This window comes from Diorhabda carinulata, chromosome 7 (genome assembly GCF_026250575.1).
Source record: "Diorhabda carinulata isolate Delta chromosome 7, icDioCari1.1, whole genome shotgun sequence".
In the NCBI taxonomy this organism is placed as follows: Eukaryota; Metazoa; Arthropoda; class Insecta; order Coleoptera; family Chrysomelidae; genus Diorhabda; species Diorhabda carinulata.
The window spans coordinates 16,354,977-16,380,259 of NC_079466.1; the positions used below are offsets into that span (position 1 = coordinate 16,354,977).

Below are 25,283 nucleotides of genomic sequence, written 5' to 3' on the forward strand. Positions count from 1 at the left end.
AAGTATCATATTTTACAAGAATATAATATTATTTGCAAATAGGCGGCAAATGTAGACTTAAATCGTCATACAAAACCGCAATCACATATTTTCAATCTCATTTTCCACCTTAAAGTCTATCCCCTTAACAAAGACCGTTTCCTTAAGGTCACACACACTAACAAGTTTTTGAAAAACCTCAGAAATCACAGAACGTTTGTGAAAATATTTCTCAATCTAGACAAACACAAATAAAATCTTCCTAAATCTGCGCTCAAGAACACTCTTCGGTTGATAGTCAAATTTCTGTAATCAAAGCAAACAAATTAGACATATGAAGGAAGAACTTTCAACTAACGAGCAAGATAGTGAAGAATTAAATGGAAAATCTCATCATTATTCACGGATCAAAGAGAATAACATAAAAAATCCACCTGAGGACAGACAGAATTTTATAACAAAGAAATAACATAAACAATTTGAATATGAAATATTAGGATCTAGGAATTACGACTACGACAGTATTAGGAAAATTAACGAATCTCGATGGCTCGAGTTGGTGCTTTGTCACCAAAAGTCGAAGCGAGTTGATCTGCACACTGCTGTTGGTTTAATCCGTGTCCAAATTCAAAGAAATCATCTCACGACTTGATTCCATTTTTTGACTACAATGAATGTTCTAAGTATCTGTAAGCAACTCAAATAGGACTAGGATCACCATTTAAAATGTCGAACTGTATGATGACAATGTAGATTTGATATATTCACATCAGTGTTGCTGTATTTCAAAATTTAAGAAGCAACTCTCGTACTATCGCAAATCTGTTTGCATATTGTACAAGATATGATATGATATGATCGAGATATCGATGCAACATAATAGGAAATTCGATAAAGATTTCATTGGCTTACAGATTTAGGTGAGTCATAAATTGAAATTTTCAAATAAATGAATGATAGACACACCGCTAAATCCAAATTTATGGTAACGCCAACATTAACAAAACCTCCGTAAATTTATACATATTCATATATTTCAAGCAAATGGACAAACATTTCTGACTATGATTGATGTTTTTTGAAAAAATCCCCTCGATGGAGCGACAGCGGCAGAGGGAATTGAATTTTTACTCAATCTTATATTGGATAACCACATTTTATAGTATTAGAAAGTAACAGAGAATTCAAAAATTGACATGAAGGACATAAAAGCATATTTAAATATCGTTTTCACTCGTCCTGTTTGACAATGGAATTGCTGGTCATCGTTAAATTGCTTTTTTCGGTTTGAAAATAAAAAAAATATGATTACTCCGCTTTCTACATAGTTAGAATATTATTAGCCCCTCACGTACTCAAATAGTAGTTTTTTTTCAATCGGGACTCATGGACTACCGTTTATTGCATCCTTTGACTATAATTTTTGCAGCTTTTGTGAACGTTTTCTATAAAAAGAAAATAATAAAGGTGACTTCGAAAATCATGTCGACAAGTTCTTCGCTACTCAACTAATGATATTGTGCAGAGATTAATTCACAAAATATCACGAGTGATAAGAGCACATTTATTGAAATAAGATCGAATAAGAATCACTATAATTTGAAACTGATTATAAAACTTATTGAAAAAGAGAAGGTCCGCAGCATTTAAGGATTTTTCTGATCCATTTAAATTATACTGGTACGAATAAAATGAACTAACAAATATAGTTAACAACGACCGCACTATAACGACTGGAATTGTGGAGAAATTTGGAGCGTACTTCCAAGAAAACTTTGAAAACTCCATGCCTCACTTACATTATCACGATAACATCACAAATATAGTACTTAACCACCTAAATACAAAACACATTAAATACACCGAATTTAAAGTTCCTTACAACCTGCATTGAAATATACATATCATAATTTTCCAATTGAAAAACGGCTCCAATATCCTAATTAAAAATTTACTTAAAAAAAGTAGTGCAACATGTTCTAAAAACAGGATACCACTCAGATAAGCTCACAATTGCCACCATCATTCCCATTATCAGAGCAAATAAACAGCTATACTATGTGGATAGTTACAGATTCATATCCCTGCTTAATAATATTGCAAATGAGATATATAGAATAATTTTCAAAAATTTACAAAACTTTATAGAAAAACAGAAAATTATTTCAAAGGTGGACATAGTACAACGGCTCGAATAATAAGAGTTTTTAATTATATAAGAAAGAGCTTCCAGGATAAAAACAAGTTCATCATAGTCGCTATCGACATCCAAAAAACCTTTGAGTCCGTATGTTTGAAGGGGTTTGATTTATAAATTGATAAATTTAAAGTTACCTAATCTTTTAATTAAAATTTTGCATTCCTATTCAAACAACAGAAAATTTAAAGTTGAAAATAATGAAGCATGGCAGGACTATATACCATAAATTCTGGAGTTCCGCAAGGGTCAGTTTTAACACCTTTGTTGTATTCCCTTTTTACATATGACCTCCCCACTTCCCAACAAATCCTAACAACCATGTACGCTGACGACACTTGTTTTGTAGCATCAGCGAAACATTGCGATCATGAAAAATATCCAAACACATTTAAACAACAAAATTTTATATATTTCCAAACAATAAACTAGCTTTATATGTCTCAAAAACAGAATACTTGTTACTCAGTTAAGATTGCAATGAGAAAACTCCACTCTCTAATTAACACAGTAAATTAACCACACGAAACAAACTTTTATCATACAAACAAATCATTATACCCCTGTCTACTACACAGGTACCAAACAAAATTTCCGCCTCCTCAGGTGGTACAAAACAAACACCTTCGTATGGCTATTAGATATTCATGCTACCCAAAACTTTCTAGAACCTCGTGGTTACATGATATAGCCGACATACCCAATGTCAAAGATTTCACTATTCACATAGTTTGATTGGAAAATTCCAAATTTGATCAATACAATAATCATCGTGAATGAAAACTTCCACATATACCAATTATATTCAACATCAGCCATGTTGCCTTCTATTGATATTTGGACACCTATTTTGATGCTGCTTTTCAAGGATATTTCAGCCGAAAAATTCCGGGAGTCACAACTTTATACCAAGTTATCAAACTTGTGAATAATACCCCGTTGCAAGGAACCACGACATTTCATCCAACATCGGTCAACGTATTTATTTATTAATCTATAAGTTGAAATGTAACTAATGAATTAGAACAGAAAATAGAGACATTTTTAATAATAATACACTGGTATGCATAAAAATCGGCCCTGTCGCTATTCTTGACGATTCCTATGTAAAATGAATCCAAATGTGACCTCAGTATGGCAACATTGTTACTAGGTATATAAAAAACAATATGAAAAATATAATGAAACAATTAGGCACGACGCTGATGCTCCCAATATCACACGTGCATATATTCGCTGAGGAATTCACAACAAGCTTAAACTTTCTTTGCTCTTCTCGCTATAATACCCCATTATTGAGATCAGTACATCTAAAGCCGTTATAGAGTTAACTTGTCGACAATTAAAGCGTAATATCGATTATTGATTTACTGTTTAATCATCCCGACAGCTTCTGCTTTATTTGCGGCGAATTTACTTTAAGCGCAACGAAATGGCTTTCTCCTCTTTGTAAAACTGCTTAGAATGAATTTTGCTTTGATTGCAAAGTCGGCAATTTGGGCTCGATCAGTTTGCTGTACAACTTGTTACAGTAGTTTTACCAATTGACTCAAAAGTAATCACAAATCAATTACATTTACTGTGCCTATGGTTTGATGTTAGTTCTGTTTAAACTGCCACTGTTAGGTTGTTGATTAAAAAAAGCATACAATTCAATATCCCAATATAATTTCACCTAAAAGACCTGTTCCTCACAACGAGTCTTTGCCAATTCCAGTGCATCCACAGACTCATACACTAGAGACAGAAATGGATTTGAAAGACACTCCGAGTTATTACCTGTGGCATCGAATAATACGTTCACCGATGATAAAGAGTATTTGGCTGACTCATTTTCTTAGCTACAACACCTGCTTACTCAATCGAAATAAGATGATCTCCCGGGTTTGAAGTTACCAATTACCAAATCTCAATTTCTTGGATCGCGACTTTGACAGTGGTATTTCTTAGTCAAGCTGCTATCAAAATGCTATTTCAGTGATGATAGCGCTTAAGCTGCTATGTGACCCAAACAGATGGAGACTTTTTTTGATAGTTTGCCGAAAACATGCTGAAAAAGTGTCCTGTTAGAAGATGGGGATGACTTACCATCAGTCCCAAGTGCAAACTCTGTTGACATGAAGGAGACATTCGAAAATATCAGCCAAATCCTTGTTTAAATTAGTTATCATGATGGAAACTTTGCGCTAGCTTGCAAGTTGTTGCTCTAGTTACGGACCTGTAATAAGGATTTACAAAATATTGCTACTTTCCTTTGTGAATGGGACATCCAAGCCTGAAACAAACATTACACCATACGGAACTAGCTCTGCAAGAAAATTTTATACCTGGTCAAAAATATGTCGCCTACGCTTCTTTGGTACCGAGGGAAAATATTAACTTGCTACCTCTGCATATCAAACTCGATTTGATCAAGACGTTTGTGACATCAATGGATAAGTCAGGTGAAGCACTTTATCTAAGCAATGCTAAAATCAAACAAGGACTTTTGTGGGTCATCAAACTAGACAACATTTCCAAGAACACACGTTTATTCAACACCTATAAAAAAAGTGCTTGACATGCATTTCAAAACGTGTGTAAGAGCTTTTTCTCTCGTCCAATAATTGCATATCTCTTAAAGTATACTTTCTTCACTGAAAATTTAGAAGCAGTCTCCGTTGACCATGAGAAACGGTTGCAAGCATCCTGGCTGAGTTCTCCTGGTGTTTGAGACGAGACAGCTATATCTCATAGTATAAAAGGAGACGAAGTACCAAATATGGTTCATATCCTTATTATTAATAATTGTTTCCATCTAAAACGGTTCCTTCTGCTCCTTCAAATTAGATCAATGAATATAGGTTTATTATTATTATTAGAAAAATGTGAAAATAGGAGTGTGGCAATAGTTACATTTGAATTGAGGACGTCATTTTTCGTAATAATCACCAAGAATAGTAGCAAGACCCTCTTTTGCAAACCAAATGTACCCAAATATATTATTGTACAAGTTTCGTTATTTGAAACATTAGGAACAACATGTCAACATTTCTCTTATGTTTAATAAAAACTTGGATCCTAAGGTAGTTATACATTTTCAGGTGAGTGCTTTTGTAAATATTACCTACGTTATCACGCAAACTCCAATTACTTACGTTTGTGCCCTTAGCGAAACAACCTGAGACTAGGTCAAATATATCAAGTATTCTCGGCATCGGGGATGTGAATTCAGCCAAATTGATACCCTGATCGACGGTTTCACAAAGCTAGTTTTAAATCACTGGTAAATTCATTGAAAATGTGTCAGAGGTTATGTTTAAGTTCGTAAAATAGTTTTATACTTTATAAATAATAGGTACTATACAATGTTAGACAATTGCAATCTTTTGATCATGTAATTGTGTATATCAAACAAAAAATCTGGTTGTCAGAAATACAAGAATGAGTTTTTAAAAAAATCCATATAGAGTTTCGACAATTTCATAATCAAATTTTTTTGCAATTCACATTAGAATTTATTCAATTTTAATATCTATTGTCACCATATTTTGCGATAACTTATAAATAAACTACACATGAGATTATCTTTCAAGTGGTATAAAAAATTTTTTCATTATTTTCGACGATATATCAACTACGTGTCAGGCCATATTACACTCATTCAAGTATAAAAATCTCACAACATGAAATTAGCTTTGACTTTAGTATTTTTTGCCTGTGTCGGTGAGTACTGATATATAGAAATTACTTTAATCTGTCTTGTCAATTTATCAAATAATGCAATTATGAAAATGGTTTTTCTACCTCATACTCACAACACAACTAAAATAAAACTTCAATGTACTTCTATAGAGGCATTGGTAAAGTGAGAATGCTGATATTGTATTATGATAGAATTTACTAATAGTTGGTTTTTGAAACTTCTTCATGAGCTTATTTGACTGAAAAGAAAAAATATAGTACCATCAGGATGGAACACCATGTCGTTGCAACAGAATTATTGGACATTTTCTCTTCCACATTTATCTGACGAGAAAATTCGTGAAGTTTCTTTGGCCCTACACTAAAATACTCACAGCCCTCTCCTAATTTCTCCTATAGTTTTGTTAGAATTTACGATTTATTGAAATGACATTTGTAAGCACTCCACTTATCTGAAAAAATCAATAATTGATTATCTCATCATATTTAGTCCACGTCATCAAAAAATTCCCGTGAGCTATGATACCTCGTGAGATGTGAGGCATCAAATTTTTAATTGGCATTTGAATCAGTTTCTCCCGTTATCTTATAAGAAATCCAACTAAAAAATCCGCAAATGCGAGCCTGATTATTCGTCGTAAACAATTGAATTGGGCCAAAATTGGAAAAAAAACTGCTGTTGAAGTAGCTCAATGTCTCATTTTTTTAAAGTCCGTCTAAAACTCAATAAAAATTCATGGCATGAGCTGAATTTTTCTGAAACATCTCCAGACCAATCGGTTAATAGGCTTATAGGACTAAAAAAATGTAAAATAGTCTGAAAATGTTTAATAAATCATTTGTTTTACAACTAAGGTCGAAATATATATTGGTACATGTGGCGCGAGCGACGATGTCTACTGTCATGGTTTGTATACTCTAAGAGTTTGAGTGAACAAATGATGTCTCTGAGGTCTAAGCTCAGTGAGCTACTGCGCACTATCTCTACTGTTGTCAATAGAGACGTAACTGTACGTGGATTTGTGAAACCTTGTACAGTTTCTGAACGGAACGGAAGAAGATCCTCTGAACTGTATGCTGTATCTTGTTTTTAAAGTGGTTTAGAATTTCTCATATTTTTTATAAATATATAGAACTCAATTTGGCCCGAGAAAATGTAAAAAGGGATAAGAAGGGAATAAGATTTGAGTAAAAAGATTGACGGTATGAAATGAAAAATCAAAAATAAAAATTCCAACAAACTCTGAGGGAAAATATCAGAAATTAAATAAAATAGTTAGAACAGGGGAGAAAACCAAATAATACATTAATAACTGGAGTCCCAATAACTAATGATCCAATTAAATTGAATCGACGCATGGAAAAATTTGTAGAGCAGGACTCAAAGAAGAAACTAAAGCAGTTCAAAAGCTGGGAAATAATATATTCACTAATCGAAGAAATTGGAGATTATACGATATAAGAATATACTAATCTAAAACTACTTGAATTAATTCATAGTTCTAATGATGAAATTCTACAGAATCTGAGTATTTCTTTTCTCTAATTTAAGGAGGGTGGGTTATATTTTGGTTATGTAAAAAAGTGATAATCAATTTGTTCATTGAAGCCAGATTTTAGATTAAAATTTTCTGTGTTAATTAAAGGGACTTATCGGTGATTTTGCTCTGGAAATTCTAGAAAGAGTCTTACTTTCTATTTACTGTTTAGATTAATAAAAATTTAGATAAATTTATCGCACTGCTCACAGTAAATTGGGGTCTTATGTCTTATCAGATATGTATATAGGTTTTATAAATTTTTATTAATGTTAATTCACATTTTGAATTTGAGAAAAGTGTAATATATAATATATTTCTTAATAACATTTATATGATTTACAGGGCTATCCGTCCAAACTGTACACAATGGGTAAGTTATAAACCAGTACCTCGTATTTATTCCATATATCTTCATTTGATTTAAACTTGATTTGATTTGATTGATTTAAACACAATTGAATATACCTTCGAAAATCAAATGAAAATATAGAATGGGAATCAAGAAAAGTTAAATATTTCGATAGTTCGGGGGAAAATTGAGAGGAGACAAAACGTCTTCTGTATTTAGGTTTAACTCCAGAAATCTAGAGGCATAAAAAATTAGTAAAAATCACCCCGGATACACGAATAAGAAATTTGTGAAGCATAAATGTAACCTGTGTTCAACTATGGCGCTTAAATAGTAAATATAACAACAAAAAAAGGTAAAAAATTGATTATATTAGAGAAAAATGGAAATATTAGAGCAGCATATGCCATAGTCTTTATTATATATAACAAATATAGAAAATACTGCAACTGTGACACTCGAACAATAAAGATAAATAAAGAGAAATGGAGGATTAAAACGGTGAGCACATTCAAATACCTTGGAATGGAAATAGGAAAAACCAAGCAAAGAGGACGCAGAGATTACTAAGAAAATTAAAAAGGCCTCTAATACATATTATAGCATAAACTGTTTTATCAACGAGAAGCACGCCTTAAGAAAAGCAAAGCTAAATGTTTATGAAGCAATTTATAAACAAATATTGATTTACAACTGTGGAACAAGGACTCGCTAATAGACAAAAAGTGCATTACAAGCTGCAGATATGAAATATCTTAGGAATATGAGAGTTATTACAAAAAGAATGGACTAGAGAAATTTTTAGGACAAATGTTCTAAGGATCCTACATGAGCATTAGATATGACAAAAATTTGCGTGAGGTGGGTGTCCGCGCAGTGCAAAAGTAGAATGTAATCCTATCAATTGTAACGAATCATTAAACTATGGTCTTCTACTATGATCCGACATGCAAAAGAGATTCCATGGGGTGGTAGTTGCGTGAAAAAATTATCGTATAAAGACAAGGTATGCGCTTGCTTTATGACAATGCTCGAGTACCCACTGCTTCAGTTTCCAACGCTATTGTACACAAATGTAGCTTTACGGAGATTGATCAACCAAGATGCATCGTATTTTTAAAGTGATATTCTACCACGTCTACTTTCTAGGTAGACTGTGAGGTGAATTCTACAGCTAAAAACATAAATCGAAGGAAGAGATGGGACTTGAGGATTGAAATGTTTCAAATCATTCGTAGAAAAGTAAAAATTGTATTATACATACCTACTATGAAAAAATAAGAGCGAATTAGGATCTACATGTCGTTTTGTCGTCTAGTTGAGCCATTGGTTCATTAGAAATAAAATAACTCAATATTCTGATCAATTAATTAATTAATGAATTATATAGAAATAAAAAACTGGAAGAAGCCACAAAATATATAATGTTAGAATATTTAGAAATTTTAATTAAGAATTTGATATTAGATTAGCTTCGATTTTGATTATTCATGCATCATTTGTTTTCACCAAACCATTTTTTTATGCAGAATTTTTAAAATTAAAAATAAACCTCTTGGAAGCCCGTGAAAGCAGATTATGTATATTACAACTTTTTCTATGAACTATTCAACCCTTATCTATGGCTGTACAATCACTCTCAAATTTATTAAACTTTTTATTTATTTTACAGGTTGGAAAACAAAAAAGATGTAGTCTGTGGTCTATGCAAAACTGTCGGGACTTATATCAAGGAACTAATAGAACAAAATTTTCCTGAAGTAAGTTTGTAACTTAATTTTAATGAGAATGATTTAAAAATTGACTAGAGCCTTCACAGGTATTTAAATGAAAAATGTCTTCCTATAGAAAATAAAAGGATAGTTAATTCATAATGAATAAGCCGAAACATGTTCCACATAACCCAATCACGAAATAAATGACATAAATATATAGTTATAAGAACCCTTGAAGAATATATTATATTATCCAGAGTTTATTTGTGACGCCAACGATTATTAAATAATATGACTTATAATCAACAAACTCTCACAAATATTTTCCATTTCCTTTCCACTATTTGCTGTTTTCAGGAGGGAATAAGAGACAATAAGGATAATTTATGTTCCTTCTGAAAAGTAAAGAGCTTATCAATGATAAGGATGAAATATATAAGAGGAAATTGAAAACTGTATTTTTGTCATTTTTACTTTATACAATGTACAATTAATAAGCAAATCCAATAATTTGGGCGTTCGTAGATTCTAAAAAAATCATAGAATTTATTTTCATTACATGGTACAGGATAAAGGTCTTCTTTAAATAAATATGCCTTTCTTGAACTACATCTTTCTCGCTTCTACATTTTTTATGCATGTATAAACTTTTTATGCGTGATTCCAAATGATTTTATGTTAACTCCTATAGTCCACATTGCTGATATCTTCTTGTATTGACAGTTTTTGAGCTACTACCTGTTTATCTATGTAAAGGTGGTATAAATATGGTCAAAAATGTTCGTCATGGTCATGGAAACCGAGGAAGATTTACATAATTATAAAATTTTCAACGCTGATCTTTTATATCTCATATTGAGACTACTTCTAAGTCCGAAACTAGGGTGACCTTTTGAACAACATCTAAAGTAGATTGATATTTTGAAGAACTAACACAACAAAGGGATCGTTTTTCTTAATAAATTTGATTGATATACTGCTGGAAATGAGAAATTCAGTAGATATTTCAATACATAATTTGTTGATATTGCGCCAATATCCGGAAACATTGAAAATACGTTTCATTATTTCAATCTCAGAGAACTGATTTGATATTCTTACCATCTTATTACAGAATGTGTTCGATTAAAGTCAAATCTTGTCTGTTATCAACTGCATATTTGTCATTGTCAATTATCTACGATTAAGACACTCTATTGATTGATGATGTTAGTCATTCCCATTTAGATTCAAGGAGAGACATTTTATTTTATGCTAATAGAATACAAAACAGCATTTTGTGATGGTCGATTGAAATGATTACTCTTTATTATTATATTTTATACAATGCGGTCCATATGTGTGGAATAAATTCAATTTTAGCCTTATTAGGTACTTTGTGAAAAGACCTAGGACAGGGCGATTTTTATTCTCAAATTAACAATTTACAATATGAAAATATTATTCCTTTCCAGAATCCCCATAAATTATTAGCACCCCCTCGAAAATTTTGAATAAGTAAGGGGGTTGTGTGGCACCTTGTTGGAAACGGATTTCAGTCCACTGCTCAGCGATATGAAGTTTTATCAAGACACAAAACTTTACGTACAAGGAAGATAATAATGTGCATGATATTTAGAACGTACTTTATAATTACATAAAATGTTCAAAATGACCACCATTCACTTCTTGACAATAATCGAGGCAATTTTAAAATTCTCGTACAAAATTTTGTATGTCCTTGGGAGTTATTTTGTCAATTTCTTCCGTTATCCTAACTTTTGAGTCAGCAATATTACCTGGTGCATTAAAATATACTTTAGAAAAAATCAGGTATCTGCTCTGCTAAACATCAGGAAAAAGTCTTTGAGAATACTAAAATATTAGTCAAAAAGTCAAATAAACAATTGATATGAATCTAGAAGGCTGTTGTTATTTAGGTATCCTAATTTACTAAATTCTAATTATGATTGGCTCTGATAATACAACAAGAACTTAAAAAGAGATTTGTGAAATTTTTATAATAAATACCCTGATCAATACGTTTCGCAGTCTACAGTGAACAAAATTGAAAAAAAAGTTTAGTGTAACTGGACATGTGAAAATATTGAAAAACAAGATAGAAATATACAATTTAGTGATGAAAAAAGTTGAATGTAATCCAGAGATTCAGGAAAACCTGCCTAAGACAACTCGAGAACTTGCCGCCGACAATAATGTAAAGTGAATCATCTATTTAGAGAGTTTTGTATAAAGAAAAATACTACCCTTACAAAGTTCAGTTAGTTCAGGAGTTAAATGGATATGATTCTGATGGAAGGCAAGAATTCTGTGGATTGATGATGGACAGAATGAACGCAGATCAGCAAAATTCATAAACAAAATAGTTTTATCTGATGAAGCGACGATTCATTTGAACGGAACACTTAACAAACAGAGCTGTAGATATTGGCGCAGAGAAAATCCTCACTTGATGTGTGAGGCTTACGTTCAATATCCTAAAAAAGTGAACACTTGGACTGGTATCATAAACAATAAATTATTGGCCCTTATTTTTTTGAGAGCTCAGTTAATGGTGAGGTTAATCTAGATATTTTTATTAACTTCTAGTGCCTACGGAGCTCCACCGCATTTTGCAAGTACAGTTAGAAAGTATTTGAATGAGGTTTTTTCCAATAGGTGGATTGGAAGACGTGTAACGATCGAATAGCTGACTAGATCCCCTGATTTTACTCCTCTCGATTACTTCTTATGGGGTTATTATTCTTTCACTAGACCAGACAATATTGCTGATTTGAATGTAAGGATAACGGAAGAAATTAACAAAATAATCGCTGAGGTCATACAAGATGTTACGAGAATTCCAAAATCACCTCTGTTATTGTCAAGAAATGAATGGTGGTCATTTTGAACAATCGATTTAACTGTGAAGTACATTGAAAATTTTATTTTGAATATTATGCGTTAGAGTCATTATCAAAATTTCACATCTTAAAAATTAAATTTATTATTTATGATTGCCCCGAATTGGAAAAAACTTTATATTTCTGATTAGAGGGGTAAAATCCGTTTCCCACAAGGTAAAATACGACCCAATTTCTTATTTAGAATTTTCGAGGGGGTCCTTATAGTTGATACGTAAAAACAATATATTATTGAATTGACTGGTTAGTGTTGTCGTTAAGAAGTTGTTGAGGATATTCAATTTCATGCAGATTTTTAGTATTTAGCTTGTGAACCTAGATATTTTTGAAAATAATCAGCTCTCTGAAACTTAACTCATAAACATATCAAACTTTTTCTTCCCATTTTTTTTTCTGAAAAATAATGATTGATCTACGTCATACTATCGGAGGAAAAGCTTCTTTTATCCACCAATTGGGATTATAAACTGCTATTCGTTTTTCAATATGAGAAACAATCAAAATTTCTTCTTTGCTTATTTCCTCTACCTCTGAGAGGAAAAGCACAACGTTCTTGTGAATTATTCTAGAAACTAGTTCATTATCCTGTAATTTAACACTTTCATCTTCATAAAACAGAAGATACTCACAACTGTTCATTGTCGATTTGAAACTGTCTCTAGATCTTACAGCAAGACGTTATTGGTTGATTTGTATGTTTATGAAATACCTCGCACTAGAATTTCACTTAGATAAGATACTTCGTTTTTATTTATTCCGCTGAAAATGTATTCAATTCAAAATCAAATGCATCTTTTCAACCACTTAATCTTTTCACTCACTCTGAGTTATATCTTCTATATTCATTTACTGTTTCTCGACATCAAACACAAATAAATGTTCCTTCGTTTTCATCATTGACAGAGGAAAAATCTTGTTTCCATTCAGCTCAGAACTCTGAGATTTCGTATTTTACTGTTTGTATTTATCACAGTTATATTTGTATTCAATTATTTATACAATTCTGATAATCATGTAACCATTGTGACGTTCAGAACTAATGGTATGGACCGCAACAGTATCACATAGAATAATATCAAAAACTGAAAATTCCTTTCACAAACATAATTAGGAGGTCTCTGAACAGAATTACTGTACATAAGAGTGTGCGTCTGAACGGAACTCATGTCACCTATTATAGTCCGGGGAAGTAAGTATATAAAGAGAAAATTAGAAAAAAGAGGGGTGAAAAATTTTTTTACGTAAGTATACCGATCCCTTTCTTAGATTTCTGACCAAATCCCGTGTATTCTCGAAATACACATTTTAAAGCACTAAAATTCGATGGTATTTTTCCTTATAACTTTTTCTAACGTACTCGTACAAAAATATCGTGGAGATCAAATTCATAGGAAATTTTATGCCCTACACGATGACGGAAGTCGATTAGTGAAATGAAAAGTTTTTTGACTTTGGTTTGAAATTTGCCAAAAAATGAAATTTTTTTCGAAAGGTCGTTTTTCAACTAGCAACTATAGTGAAAATAGCCGTATCGAGATAAAAACATAAGGAAACATAGATTGTCTGCTATAAAAAATTTACGTTTTTTCAGTTTCGGAAAATTCAAAATGGCGGTCGCATGAATCGGATACATATGCTTTTTTTTCAATCAAGCGTCCTTTTCGATAGGCGAAAAGTTATAGTTTTAGGTATAAAATAAAAAAAAATTATAAACATCGAAAAATTTTTTTCTTATTATGTTTTTCCTTATTTTTGCATTGAAAAAATACATTAAGCATCTCACTTAAACTTGAGTTTGGCTTTAAACAATGCGTATTTAAAAAAAATGTTTTCAAATACGATAATTAGTAGCCGAGATATAGAAGCTCAAACCTCGCTTCATACTGTGACCGTACTATTCAAAATTTTTAAATTGTGATTGTCACACTATATTGTTATACCTGTGTACTGATTGAATACATATTTGAAAGAACATTGTGACACTGACTGCAATTTTTGTCTTCTCAGATTTTACATAAAACTGTATACACAATGAAGACCAACTTTCTTACAACCGCACCTGCCAGTAAAACAATCTTTAGTGCAAGAGCATTGAATAATTTTCAATAATTCCTGAGATACAAGTTCTACGTCAGTAGTTTCTGGCACCAGGCCGTAATTGGAAATAGCCAATTTCCAATTCCAATCAGTAGGCTTTATTTTATCAATAATTGTTTTGTCCTTGTCCCAAAGTCGTAGTTGCTCAAACACTCTGAAAGAATGGAATTTCATGACTGCTTCAGTTGATGGCAAAGTGGCTATATTAAAGGTTTTTTTGGCCGAAGCTTTTTGAAAACAAGTAAATCGTAATTTGTTTAATCATTCATTGTAACCTGGTTTCTCCGCCTATACATATTTTATGGATTCTAACCCAGCTCTTTCGATTTCAGCGTTAGTTGCATTATGGTTATCAAATATTTTTAGTTAATTCTATAATTCTACGTGTTTGATGAGAATATCTACAAATTTAAGTTTACCTTGATTATAAAAAGCAGACGTGTTATCGCAGCCACCGAAGCATGATAAATAATTCTTAAGCGTTGGGGACTTGAAACTGTTACAACGATAAAACATTTTGGCACATTTGCCTTTGCCCATTTGTAATAAGTATATATTGTCTTTTTCGAAATCTAACTGGTTTAATATAACTATTAGATACAACTACATCCACAGCAGCGATACCCACTAGAGGATAGCTTGTAGAATAGTTTATCGCCGAACGAACTAATTCTGCGTCTACATCGCACTCAGATTCTATCGAGCGCGGTAATAATAATGATTTTTTTTATTGCAGTCAATAACACAACGTTCTTTCAAATCTGTATTTAATCAGTACACAGGTGTAACCATCTAGTGCAACAATTACAATTTAAAAAGTTTTAATAGTACGGTATCAGTATGAAGAGAACTTTAAGCTTCTAATTATCGTATTTGAAATTTTTTTTTAAATACACGTTGTTCAACACCAAACTCATTTCAAGTTCAAGTATAATGTTCAACTGTATTTTTCAATGCAAAAAAGAGGAAAAACAACAAAAACCTATTATTATATATTATAATAATATTATATATTATTTTATACCTATAACTATAACTTGATTAAAAAAAGCATATATATCCGATTTCTGCGGCCGCTATTTTGAATTGAATGTTTTGATCTAGATACGGCTATATAAGACATTTTCATTTTTTGGAAAATTTCAAGTCGAATAAATTCTCATTTCACAAATCGACTCCCGGCATCGTGTAGGGCATAAAATTTCCTATGAATTTGATCTCAACGATTTTTTTGTGCGTGTACGTCAGAAAAATACCATCGAATTTTAGTGCTTTCAAATGAAATATGGACACCAGCGGCGTTTCGAGCTTTCACGGGATTTGGTCAGAAATCTATGAAGGCGATGTGGGGTCGGAGCACTTACGTAAAAAAATTGTCACCCCTACTTTTTCTATTTTTTCATTGATAGATTTTTTGATCTTACTTCACCGGACTGTCAGCTATCATTGTAGTGACAATAATCGCTTCTGCATAAAGCGCCTGATTGTGTAAGCTCACCAAGCATAAACCCACTACACTGCCTGAATAAAAACTTTTATATATTATTTATCAGTAGCACATTACTTTACTGGCTACGTATTCAGTATATCTGGTCTCAAAAATATATTTTGAATCATATTTTCTAGTTATGGTTACTAAGTGTATTGATATTATTGAATTATGAAAAATAATTATTGATTTTAATTTCTTTAGGAAAAAGTAGAACAAGAAGTGAAAAACCTATGTGATTCTTTGGACGGTGAGTTGAAGGAAATCTGTAACATTGTTTTCCCTCCCCTTGTCAAAACAATCTACGAGGAGCTTCAATCAAAAACACCAGAAGAAGTTTGTGAATTACTTGGATTCTGTTGAATCAAAAAGTTGACATGAATTTTTAATAAAATTTAGATATTGATCTCTCGTTTTCTTTTCCATTTTCTATCAACATATGAGTTAAATGATGCTATATACTAAAATGATTTTTTGGAAATAAGTTTTTGTCAAATTTTATATCTAGACTGCTATTATTAGAGCATAAACAAAATAAGTGGTGAATGAAAATTGTGTAAATTGGGTTTGGATTGTGAAAGAAATTTTGTTAATTGAAATGTTTTCATCGTTTCGAGAAATATAAAATAAGGACAGTTACATGTAGGATAATTGAATATACATTATAGGCACAGCTCACCAGATTCTAATCCCTCTAAAAAAACCTTTAGCAGTGACAAAAAGGAACGGCTTGAGTCATATGGTTGCAGGAAGGCCAAACCTTCATAGGTAATAAAATCTTCTCAGATTAAGAGCTTTGTCTTTGTCTTTGGATATTTTATTATTGAACAATAGGTGCCTTTTGATCTATCTCCAGAACCGTTTGGGTTATCGTTTTGATTTTCTGTTGGAGTTATCCCTAGGCAATTTCTATGCAAACTCAGCAAATGGGGTGAATTTGGGTTCAGACTACTTTCCATATAATAATTGACTACCAATTCACTTGCCATATTGAGATCGACATTGTTTGATAAAAAATAAGAAACTACGAAATAAACACTTTTCAGTTGGTCGCACTTTTATGTTATGTAACAACTTTTGTTTTGAAAGTATCTCCGGTGTTTTCAACGATGGCATCACCATTCCAGCAATATTGAGGACGAAAAAACAATCAAAGGCCATCTGTAGGTAATCCGCGCTACGAAATAAACACTTTTCAGTTGGTCCCACTTTTATGTTATGTAACAACTTTTGTTTTGAAAGTATCTCCGGTTTTTTCATCGATGGCATCATACTTGTGCATAGTTTTGATTTTTTTTTGGAACGCCTGATACTAACAGATATTCTTGTCTTTAATGCTTGAGTACGTCAATAGTAAGTGGGAACAAGGTAAGCCAATTATCGCAAACAATGTTTTGTCTTGTGTTACGGATTGGCTGAGTCATTATCCACTTTAAATGTGTCTTCCGGTTGCTTTCCAGCGCAAATTTCGATTTTCATGTTATTAAAAACACTGCCATCCACTGTGTGGCAATAATTTTTTATTTTGCCAAACAGCGAATGGCTGCTTTTCGTTTGGCAGCACTGGATCGTGGTTCAATTGAAAGATTTTGATAGCTACATACAATCTCTTGAGAGCCACTGAATTTTTGATATTGTTCATAAGTGAGTAATAATAGTGATCACAAACAATTATATACAGTAGTGATTGAATGATTGATTTTCTGGAATGGAAATTAACAAAAAAATAAATAAAATCTGATCAGTTTAAAAAAATTGGCCAAATAAATTATTCTAGGTACGATTTTTTGTTTAATATGTGATAATATAGGAGTTCAAAAACAATTACGAATGGTGATAGATCCACAACACCTATTTTTCAGAGTTTTTCGCAAATACAAATTACATTAAATCATTCCTCGATTATGGTAAGTTTCAGACGTAGTTATTCAACGATGAACAGCAATGGAAGGGGAGATATTCAAAATCAGGACAGCTACTCAGATCGACCTTGAACCCTGGATCGAAGCAGGACATTACAATTTGTGGATGTCAGCAAACATCCAGGTGAACCATAGTAACGTACGGTGAGGGTGAAATTAGCCCTCGGCTTATAGTGGAACAGGTCCTCTGGTATAACAAAAAACTTTCAATAGGAACAAAAACAGCGAAAAGCTGACATTGACCTCCGGTAAAGTATGGCATATTCCATATTCTTGGAATAATTGATATATTTGTCTCATGAGCGCTAGTTTATACAATTTTTTCTCTTTCTCTTCTCCACTTCTTATGTCTTCGAATCGAAGGACTCGTGAAAGTAGATAGGACCGGTTTTTAGACATAATCATTTCGAAAAATTTTGGAGTTCCATAAATCGGCTAAGTATGTAACAATGTCTTTAAATATGCTATCAGTTATTAGCAAATTTCATGTTTCGCAGAGTGAAAGAGGATTCTTTCTGTACTTTTTGACGCCAGGTAACTTGTAAATTGAGTTATGACGTTTGTGCGACTAGATTTACTGTACGATAAACTTTCCATTTGGACTATCTTCTGACCAATGAGTGAAAAAATCGTCTGCATACATTTCTGAATCAATTTCCTTATTTAGCGCGCTTACAACGCAATCTTTGTCACTCTCTTCATCCTCAAGCACTTTTTTCAGAATTTGACTTTGTTCGTGTAACAACATGATTTGTGAAATGTGTGATGTGAATGTCTGAAAAACAATGAATTTCACACATTAACCATAAAAAAATCAAACTTTATTGTCAATTGTGTATCACTGTTGACAGCAAGTGAGCCGGACGCTCAGTTACTCGCACAAACAAGTTCAAATTGCTTAGAAAGGATGTCACACGTGCTTCAACTCAGAATTCTCAACACCAACTGAATTGTAATATTTGGTTCGAGGATTACCTAAATGCCTGCGATTTGTACAAAATTACCGTCGCTGGAAGACACTAACAAAGGACCATATGAAATAGGTATGCTCAAAAAAGAAAAGTACGACAAATACGGCAAAATCTTGTGTCTACCCATGGACGTTCATTTTCTTGTCTGCACCATCCTAGTAGGACACAGATTCTGCTAGAGGATTGATAAGAGACATCGGGATCTCGTGAAATTTTTACCAAAACCTTTGTGGCAAAAGAGTAGGTTTGTCCAATCCTTCAAGCCATACAAATCTCCCGGAAAGTCGAAATTCACTCCAAAAAGGACTACCTACACTTATGAGGAAGCTTTAGTGGTTTCTTGCATTAGCTTTATAAAGTAATACATTCTTGAGTCCTTAAGAGACTTTAAAGATAGCTTTATATATATGAAGGCGGGGAGAAGATCCAGTTCAGAAGCTAAATGCTATCGTCTATGAATAGTTGATTATATCGCATATAAATCCATATACATATCAAAGTGACGATTGGACTGTTTCTACTTAGCTGATATCAAATATCTCGGAGTGACCTTTGACTAGACACTGGTATAGAGTCAACACACACGAGCAGTAGGACATGAGGGACAAAATGTGTTATACAACTATTTTGGAATACTCGAAGAAGAATTGAGTCTAAATTGCAAAAATTGAGGAGCTTGTTTTATAAATCTAGAGGAACAATACAAATCATCTTAGACTTGAGAGCTTCTATAGATAGTGAAACCGCAAAATAGACAAAAGAATTCAAGAAATAGAACATTAGACAAAAATGTAAAAAGGTTCGTAAATCACGAGTTTCATGTGAATGTGCACATCAAGATACGAAAATATTTTGAGTGAGTCGTTTTCAAAGATATTCTTTCCAACGAAATTATTTTATAGTGTTTTACCAAAACGTACGATTGATAATGGTGTTAGATATTTTTGGATACAAACTGAAAAGGAGAGATTAATAGTATTAAAAAATATACGAATAAACATAAATTACAAGTTCAAGAGGATTCTTAATTCATTTAATTCTCCCATTGTGATAAGAATTAGTAATACATTTAATCTAAGTTATCTAAATTATTGATTCAAGTACTGAACATTTATCAGAATTCCCAATAAATATGTACATATTTATAGATCAGTTAAAACATTATGATCCAAGGATTTTAGGAATATTTCACTTGTAAACAAATTCAAGTTATAATTGTGTGGTAACCGATTTGATTATATTGAAGTGAAAACTATGTAATTAGTACAATAATGTTCAACCCGCATATATAACACAAAAAAACATTCCTATGATGTACCGTAAACCTGGAAGAAATGATAAGTTCTAATTTCAAATAAGAGTTATGCTGAAGAGGAACCATGAATTATCGTGTTGGAAATAAAATAAAAAAGAAGCAAGAAATTTCATTATATATCCTTCAAAGTTTTCCTTACGAGAACTGAGTTTATTACAAAGTTAAATTCATAATAGGAAACATTTCTGGAAGGCTTCTTTCTCAAGTACTCTCATCTACTCTAATAAGGAATTTTCAATGCCAAAAATGACATTTTCCACTTTTAAGATGAGTCAAAAATTACTAGTATGTAAGACGACTATGAAGAGAGACGAATTTTCTGAGGTACTGAAATTTTATGAGCTGGAGAAGAGTGGTCATTTCGCAATACCATACTGAGGAAAAAAGACGTCAGATCATTTCTGGAAATTAATCGGCTCACATAGTTTTGCAAACGTAGTACGTTTTGCATACTTTTGATCGTTTTTCATTCAATTTTTTTATGTTAAAAAAAGCTCCGAGCTTACTTATTTCCATTTTTGAATCACTATCATCATCGTCATTCAGCTCCTGGTAGAGCAAAAGAAACCTGTCGTTGTTTTAGCAGCTGTGGTACAAAATGAGGTAGCTATCATGTATAGATAATCTAATTTTGTTGACGCATGTTTTTGGTCATTCCTGTAACCTCTTTTTTATGTTAAGCTTAGTTTCTCTACATCTTCGTACAGATCTGCCTCTTCCTCTTTAGCCTCCAGTAATCTAATTGATTGCTCATCTGTTTGTGTTTGTTCCTATTTTCTGTAGTGTATGACCTACCCATCTCCATTTTTGGTTTGTAATCGTAACGTAGATTTTTATTTCTCTCGCCATATTTCTCTATATTTCGCTATATTGCTTACCCCATTTTGCCGTTTTGCAGATAACTCGAAGGCATCTGTTGATAGACTAGAAGAATATCTTGAAGCTAGATCATTTTTTATACTATAATTTGACAGCGTTTTGCGCCAGAGCTATTCTCCTTTGGATATCATTTTCAGTACCTTCCTGTGTACTTATTTTACTGCCTAAATAACTCAATTATTCGACTTGCTCCAGTACTCTTCCTCCTAAGTATATGGCGCTTTCTGTATCGGGTTTGCTGTGTCGTTATATCTTTGTTGTGCTGTTTATGTTTAGTTCAATTGGTATTGAGTGTTTGTGTAGCCTGTTTCTATTCTATTCCAAATTGAAATAGGCTCCATTTGATTTCTGACCTTTTATCTTCTGTTTTTTTCTCATTATCCAATCGATTGCAACGTTAAAGTTAAACAGTGTTATCGACCAAACACATCCCTTCCTCACTTCTCACACATCTGATAGTTCGTATGCTTTCAAGATTTTCCTCATTATTTCTCTGTGTATTGAGTGAAAAGCTTTATCGAAGTCTATAGAATTTAATCAGATATTTTTAATTGTTTCTATGCATTAGTGAAGAGACCTCGCATTGTGTTCTGTTAAATAATGAGACAATAATGAAATGTGATAGCTATTGATATTTAGGCAAAAATTTGAATGGAGAATAGACGGATAACGCCAAAAGAGATGTATATGCCTGTATTAGTTCTGGGAAATACAATCATTTCTTTCTGCTCTTTCTTTTTAGGGGGAGGATTTATTGGAAGAGTTATTGCTTGCATTCTAATTGCTTTTTTTGAGGATATTTATTAACCCTGTTGATTTCCGTTGATTTCTAAGTCAACTAGATCGACTTTTGCTGGTTGAAAAAACATTTCACTCATCTTTGTTCTATGTCTGTCTCACTCAAATGCACATTTCCTGATTTGGCTTCCAGTTTCATTCTTTGCGGCAGATTTTTGTTTCCCTACAATATTTTGATTATTTTGCACAGTGTTTTTACGTAGGGAGCATTCGCAGTTTCTTCTGCTTCTTGAGCCAGTTCGTCCGTGAATAGTCGCTTGTCTTGTCTGAGACACTATTTCTGTAGTATTATTCTTCTGATTCATCGCATTCTCACTTTTATTCATATATTATTTCTTCGTAATTTCCATTTTATTTTCTTTAGTCTATTTGCTTGTCCGATTCTTATGGCATCCTTTCGTATCATTTAGAGATTAAAAAAGTTGACAAATTGGTTATATCTAATCGTAAATTGGAATTGCTTGATATAGCTGAGGCCATGAAGATATCTGGAGGCAGTGTGCGTACAATTATGCATGAACATTTGACCATAAGACGGATTTTTATAAAGTTTGTGCCGCGTTTACTCACAGTCGATCAAAAATAACAACACCTACTTAATCATTTTTTTTTTTTTCGTCGATATATGACAATGTATGGATTATGGAACATCACTTAGCTCCGGATTATCATCTAAGTGGACTGCGGCTGGTGAACCACGCCTGAAGCGTCCAAAGGCATAACAGTCAGCTGGAAAGGTTATGGTTTCAGTATTTTGGGATGCGCATGGAATATTGTTCATAGACTATCTCCAAAAGTAAGTGACAATCAAAAGCGAATACTACGTAGAGTTATTAGATCATTTGAATGCAAAAATTAGGGGAAAATGGCCTCACATGTGGAAGAAACAACCACTGTTTTACCAAGAGAAAGTACCGATTCACAAGTCGATGGCAACAATGGTCTAATTGAACGAATTACACCTCTAATTGCTGCTTTATCCACCGTATAAGACAGATCTGGCCCCAAGTGACTACCGGCTATTCGCAGATCTCAAAAAAATATTGACCGGTAAGAAATTCAGCTCAACCACGACATCGAGAAGTTAGAAAAGCGTTGATATTATTGTATTGCTCTTGAAGGAGATTACATGGAGAAATAAAATCGATTTTTGCTAAAAAAATGTGTCTTTCTTAGTTAGTCACACGTCTTATTGAGTGATGTGATGATACTAGAACGATATGCTTAATGCATGTTTCACGAGAAAATGCAAATACAACCCCATCAAAATGGTTTTAGTTCTCAAGGAGACACATGACCTTTATTACTAACTATCTTCAAAGTATTATTTATTGATAAAAAAACTCCTCACTTCCATACGCGAAATGCAGCACATTATATCAGTTAATGGGAGAGATGTTTGTCCTTTCATGTCATATGAAAGATCTATTTACAAACCAATATAATTCAATCAATTTTGAATAGTATTGCGGGTTGAGGTTTAAAAATAAAACTGTCCAGGAGTTTTTTCAAAATTCCAAAGTTTCGACCCTTCATTTGATCTTCATCAAGGCTGAAAATACATGGTACATAATAACTTAAACGTTAATGAAGATAAACAACTGAAAAAAAAATTGTTAAATTACAAGCATGTATATATAAATGATTAGGACACACTACAAATTGTTAGATGTTAGTCAGAAGATAATTTTCCTATTAAGATACATCTATCAGTGAATGAATACTTCCAAACTTTTCCAAAATTAAAAATGGCATGAACGATAAAAACCATTGGTAATAATTGGCATAATAATTAAGTACTAGTCCGGTCAGTGTGTGTTGACTTATAAACATTCAAAAGATTATTATATTGAGCCCCGATTGACCACATTCGTCCGATTATTAAAGGTTCCATTCAGTTTTATGAATATCATTCCGCTGATGGCTCCCTTTTGCATATTTATGTTCTTTATCCAGAAATTTCACATCATCAAAATTAAAGTTGTGACTATCAGTGAAATGATGTTGGGCTGAAGCTGCTCATTTTTTTTGTTCTTATTATGTTCTCGACAATCATATTCATGCTGGTATATTCTGGATTTCAAGTACTGTTTAGTCATACCAATGTAACTCTTCTTGCAGTCTGAACAATTTATCTTATAAATTACATTGGAATACTGAAGTTTAGGTGTTGTGTCTTTCATATGTGTGGATGAATTTCCAACTTTGTTTATTGGGTAGAGTACCAGCTCACAATTATTTGTCTTCTTCTCCATGTACGGAAATTTATAATATATTTAATTTACATTTCGAGGTATCTGTATTACGTTATGATTGCTCTCTTTTATAATTTAAGGAACCAGCTCTCTTGGGTAACTATTAACTTTGAGAATTTGTTTGATTTTATTATTATTATTATCAGGGCTACTTAGACGTTGAGCTCTGTGTATAAGCCCTTTTATTGTCCGTAATTTATATCTGTAAGGATGGTTCGAATGTGTATTCGGCTTAATGCTGAAGGTTTGGAAAATTAGTTTGTCAATTATTCACCATTCAGTCGCCTAATTATCTGTGTCCAAGAAAGGAATAGCACCATCTAATTCTTCCTTATAGATTGGCATGATAGATGTTAAAGTTACGTATTACTATCACAATTTGTTTCATATATTTCAACGGATTTAACTGTAACTGGTAGTTGCTTCAAACTTTCAGTAACCAGATCATTCATGACCAAATTTGTCAATAGTGGGCTAGCAGAATTTTCCAGGGTTATGCCTTTCAATTTTTTGTAGAGTCTATCATCAAAAGAAAAATAACTGGATCCAAATAAGTGCTCAATTAATTCTATAATAAAATTATACTCTAAATCAGTATATGCCGATTGGTATCTCCAGTGTTTTTTTTTTGTTAAAAGTTTCCCAACTTTAGGAGAAGTTATTTCGTTATATTACCACTATATAGTATTTTTTGTTATATGAATTATAGGAGTATAGGAGTAAAATCTCCTTTATTGAAACTATAGTCTCAAAAAAACTATTTCTTTCAACGTTATACCGAATGAGAAATATTTGGGCTGAAGCTATTCGCTTCACTTCAAGACTCACTCTTTCTCGACATTTTCGATACCCACCGTTAAACAGTTTTGGTTATCTTGGATGCGTGGTAACAATTCTGTACAAGGAAAAACGTCTGATAACCTATGTGTTTCCTGAATTACTTGGTTAGCTTCGCCATTGACCAGGTTCATCATATATATCTGTTAGACCTTTAGCAAATGTAACATTATTCTCTTCTTTTTCTACACTGATCCTGCAATAAATAACAGTAGCACTGCATACTTCAGCTTTTTGTCACTACGTAATCGACTTCTGGAAATAAACGGAACTTTTATCATTCAAACATTTCCACAGTGTTATCAGTTGCACCTGCGGTTATCATTATCAATATAGAAACAAATAGATTGAA

At 32.5% G+C, this 25,283-nt stretch overlaps 1 protein-coding gene across 1 annotated transcript; it reads left to right on the forward strand.

The window, feature by feature from the left end:
* The first annotated feature begins 5,760 nt into the window (after positions 1-5,760).
* LOC130896494 (uncharacterized) lies at positions 5,761-16,360 on the forward strand. The gene is made up of 4 exons (XM_057804646.1): positions 5,761-5,881; positions 7,744-7,771; positions 9,423-9,510; positions 16,159-16,360. Exons 1-4 carry the CDS (start codon positions 5,842-5,844, stop codon positions 16,315-16,317), a joined length of 315 nt encoding a protein of 104 aa, XP_057660629.1. The 5' UTR covers positions 5,761-5,841; the 3' UTR covers positions 16,318-16,360.
* The last annotated feature ends 8,923 nt before the right edge of the window (positions 16,361-25,283 follow it).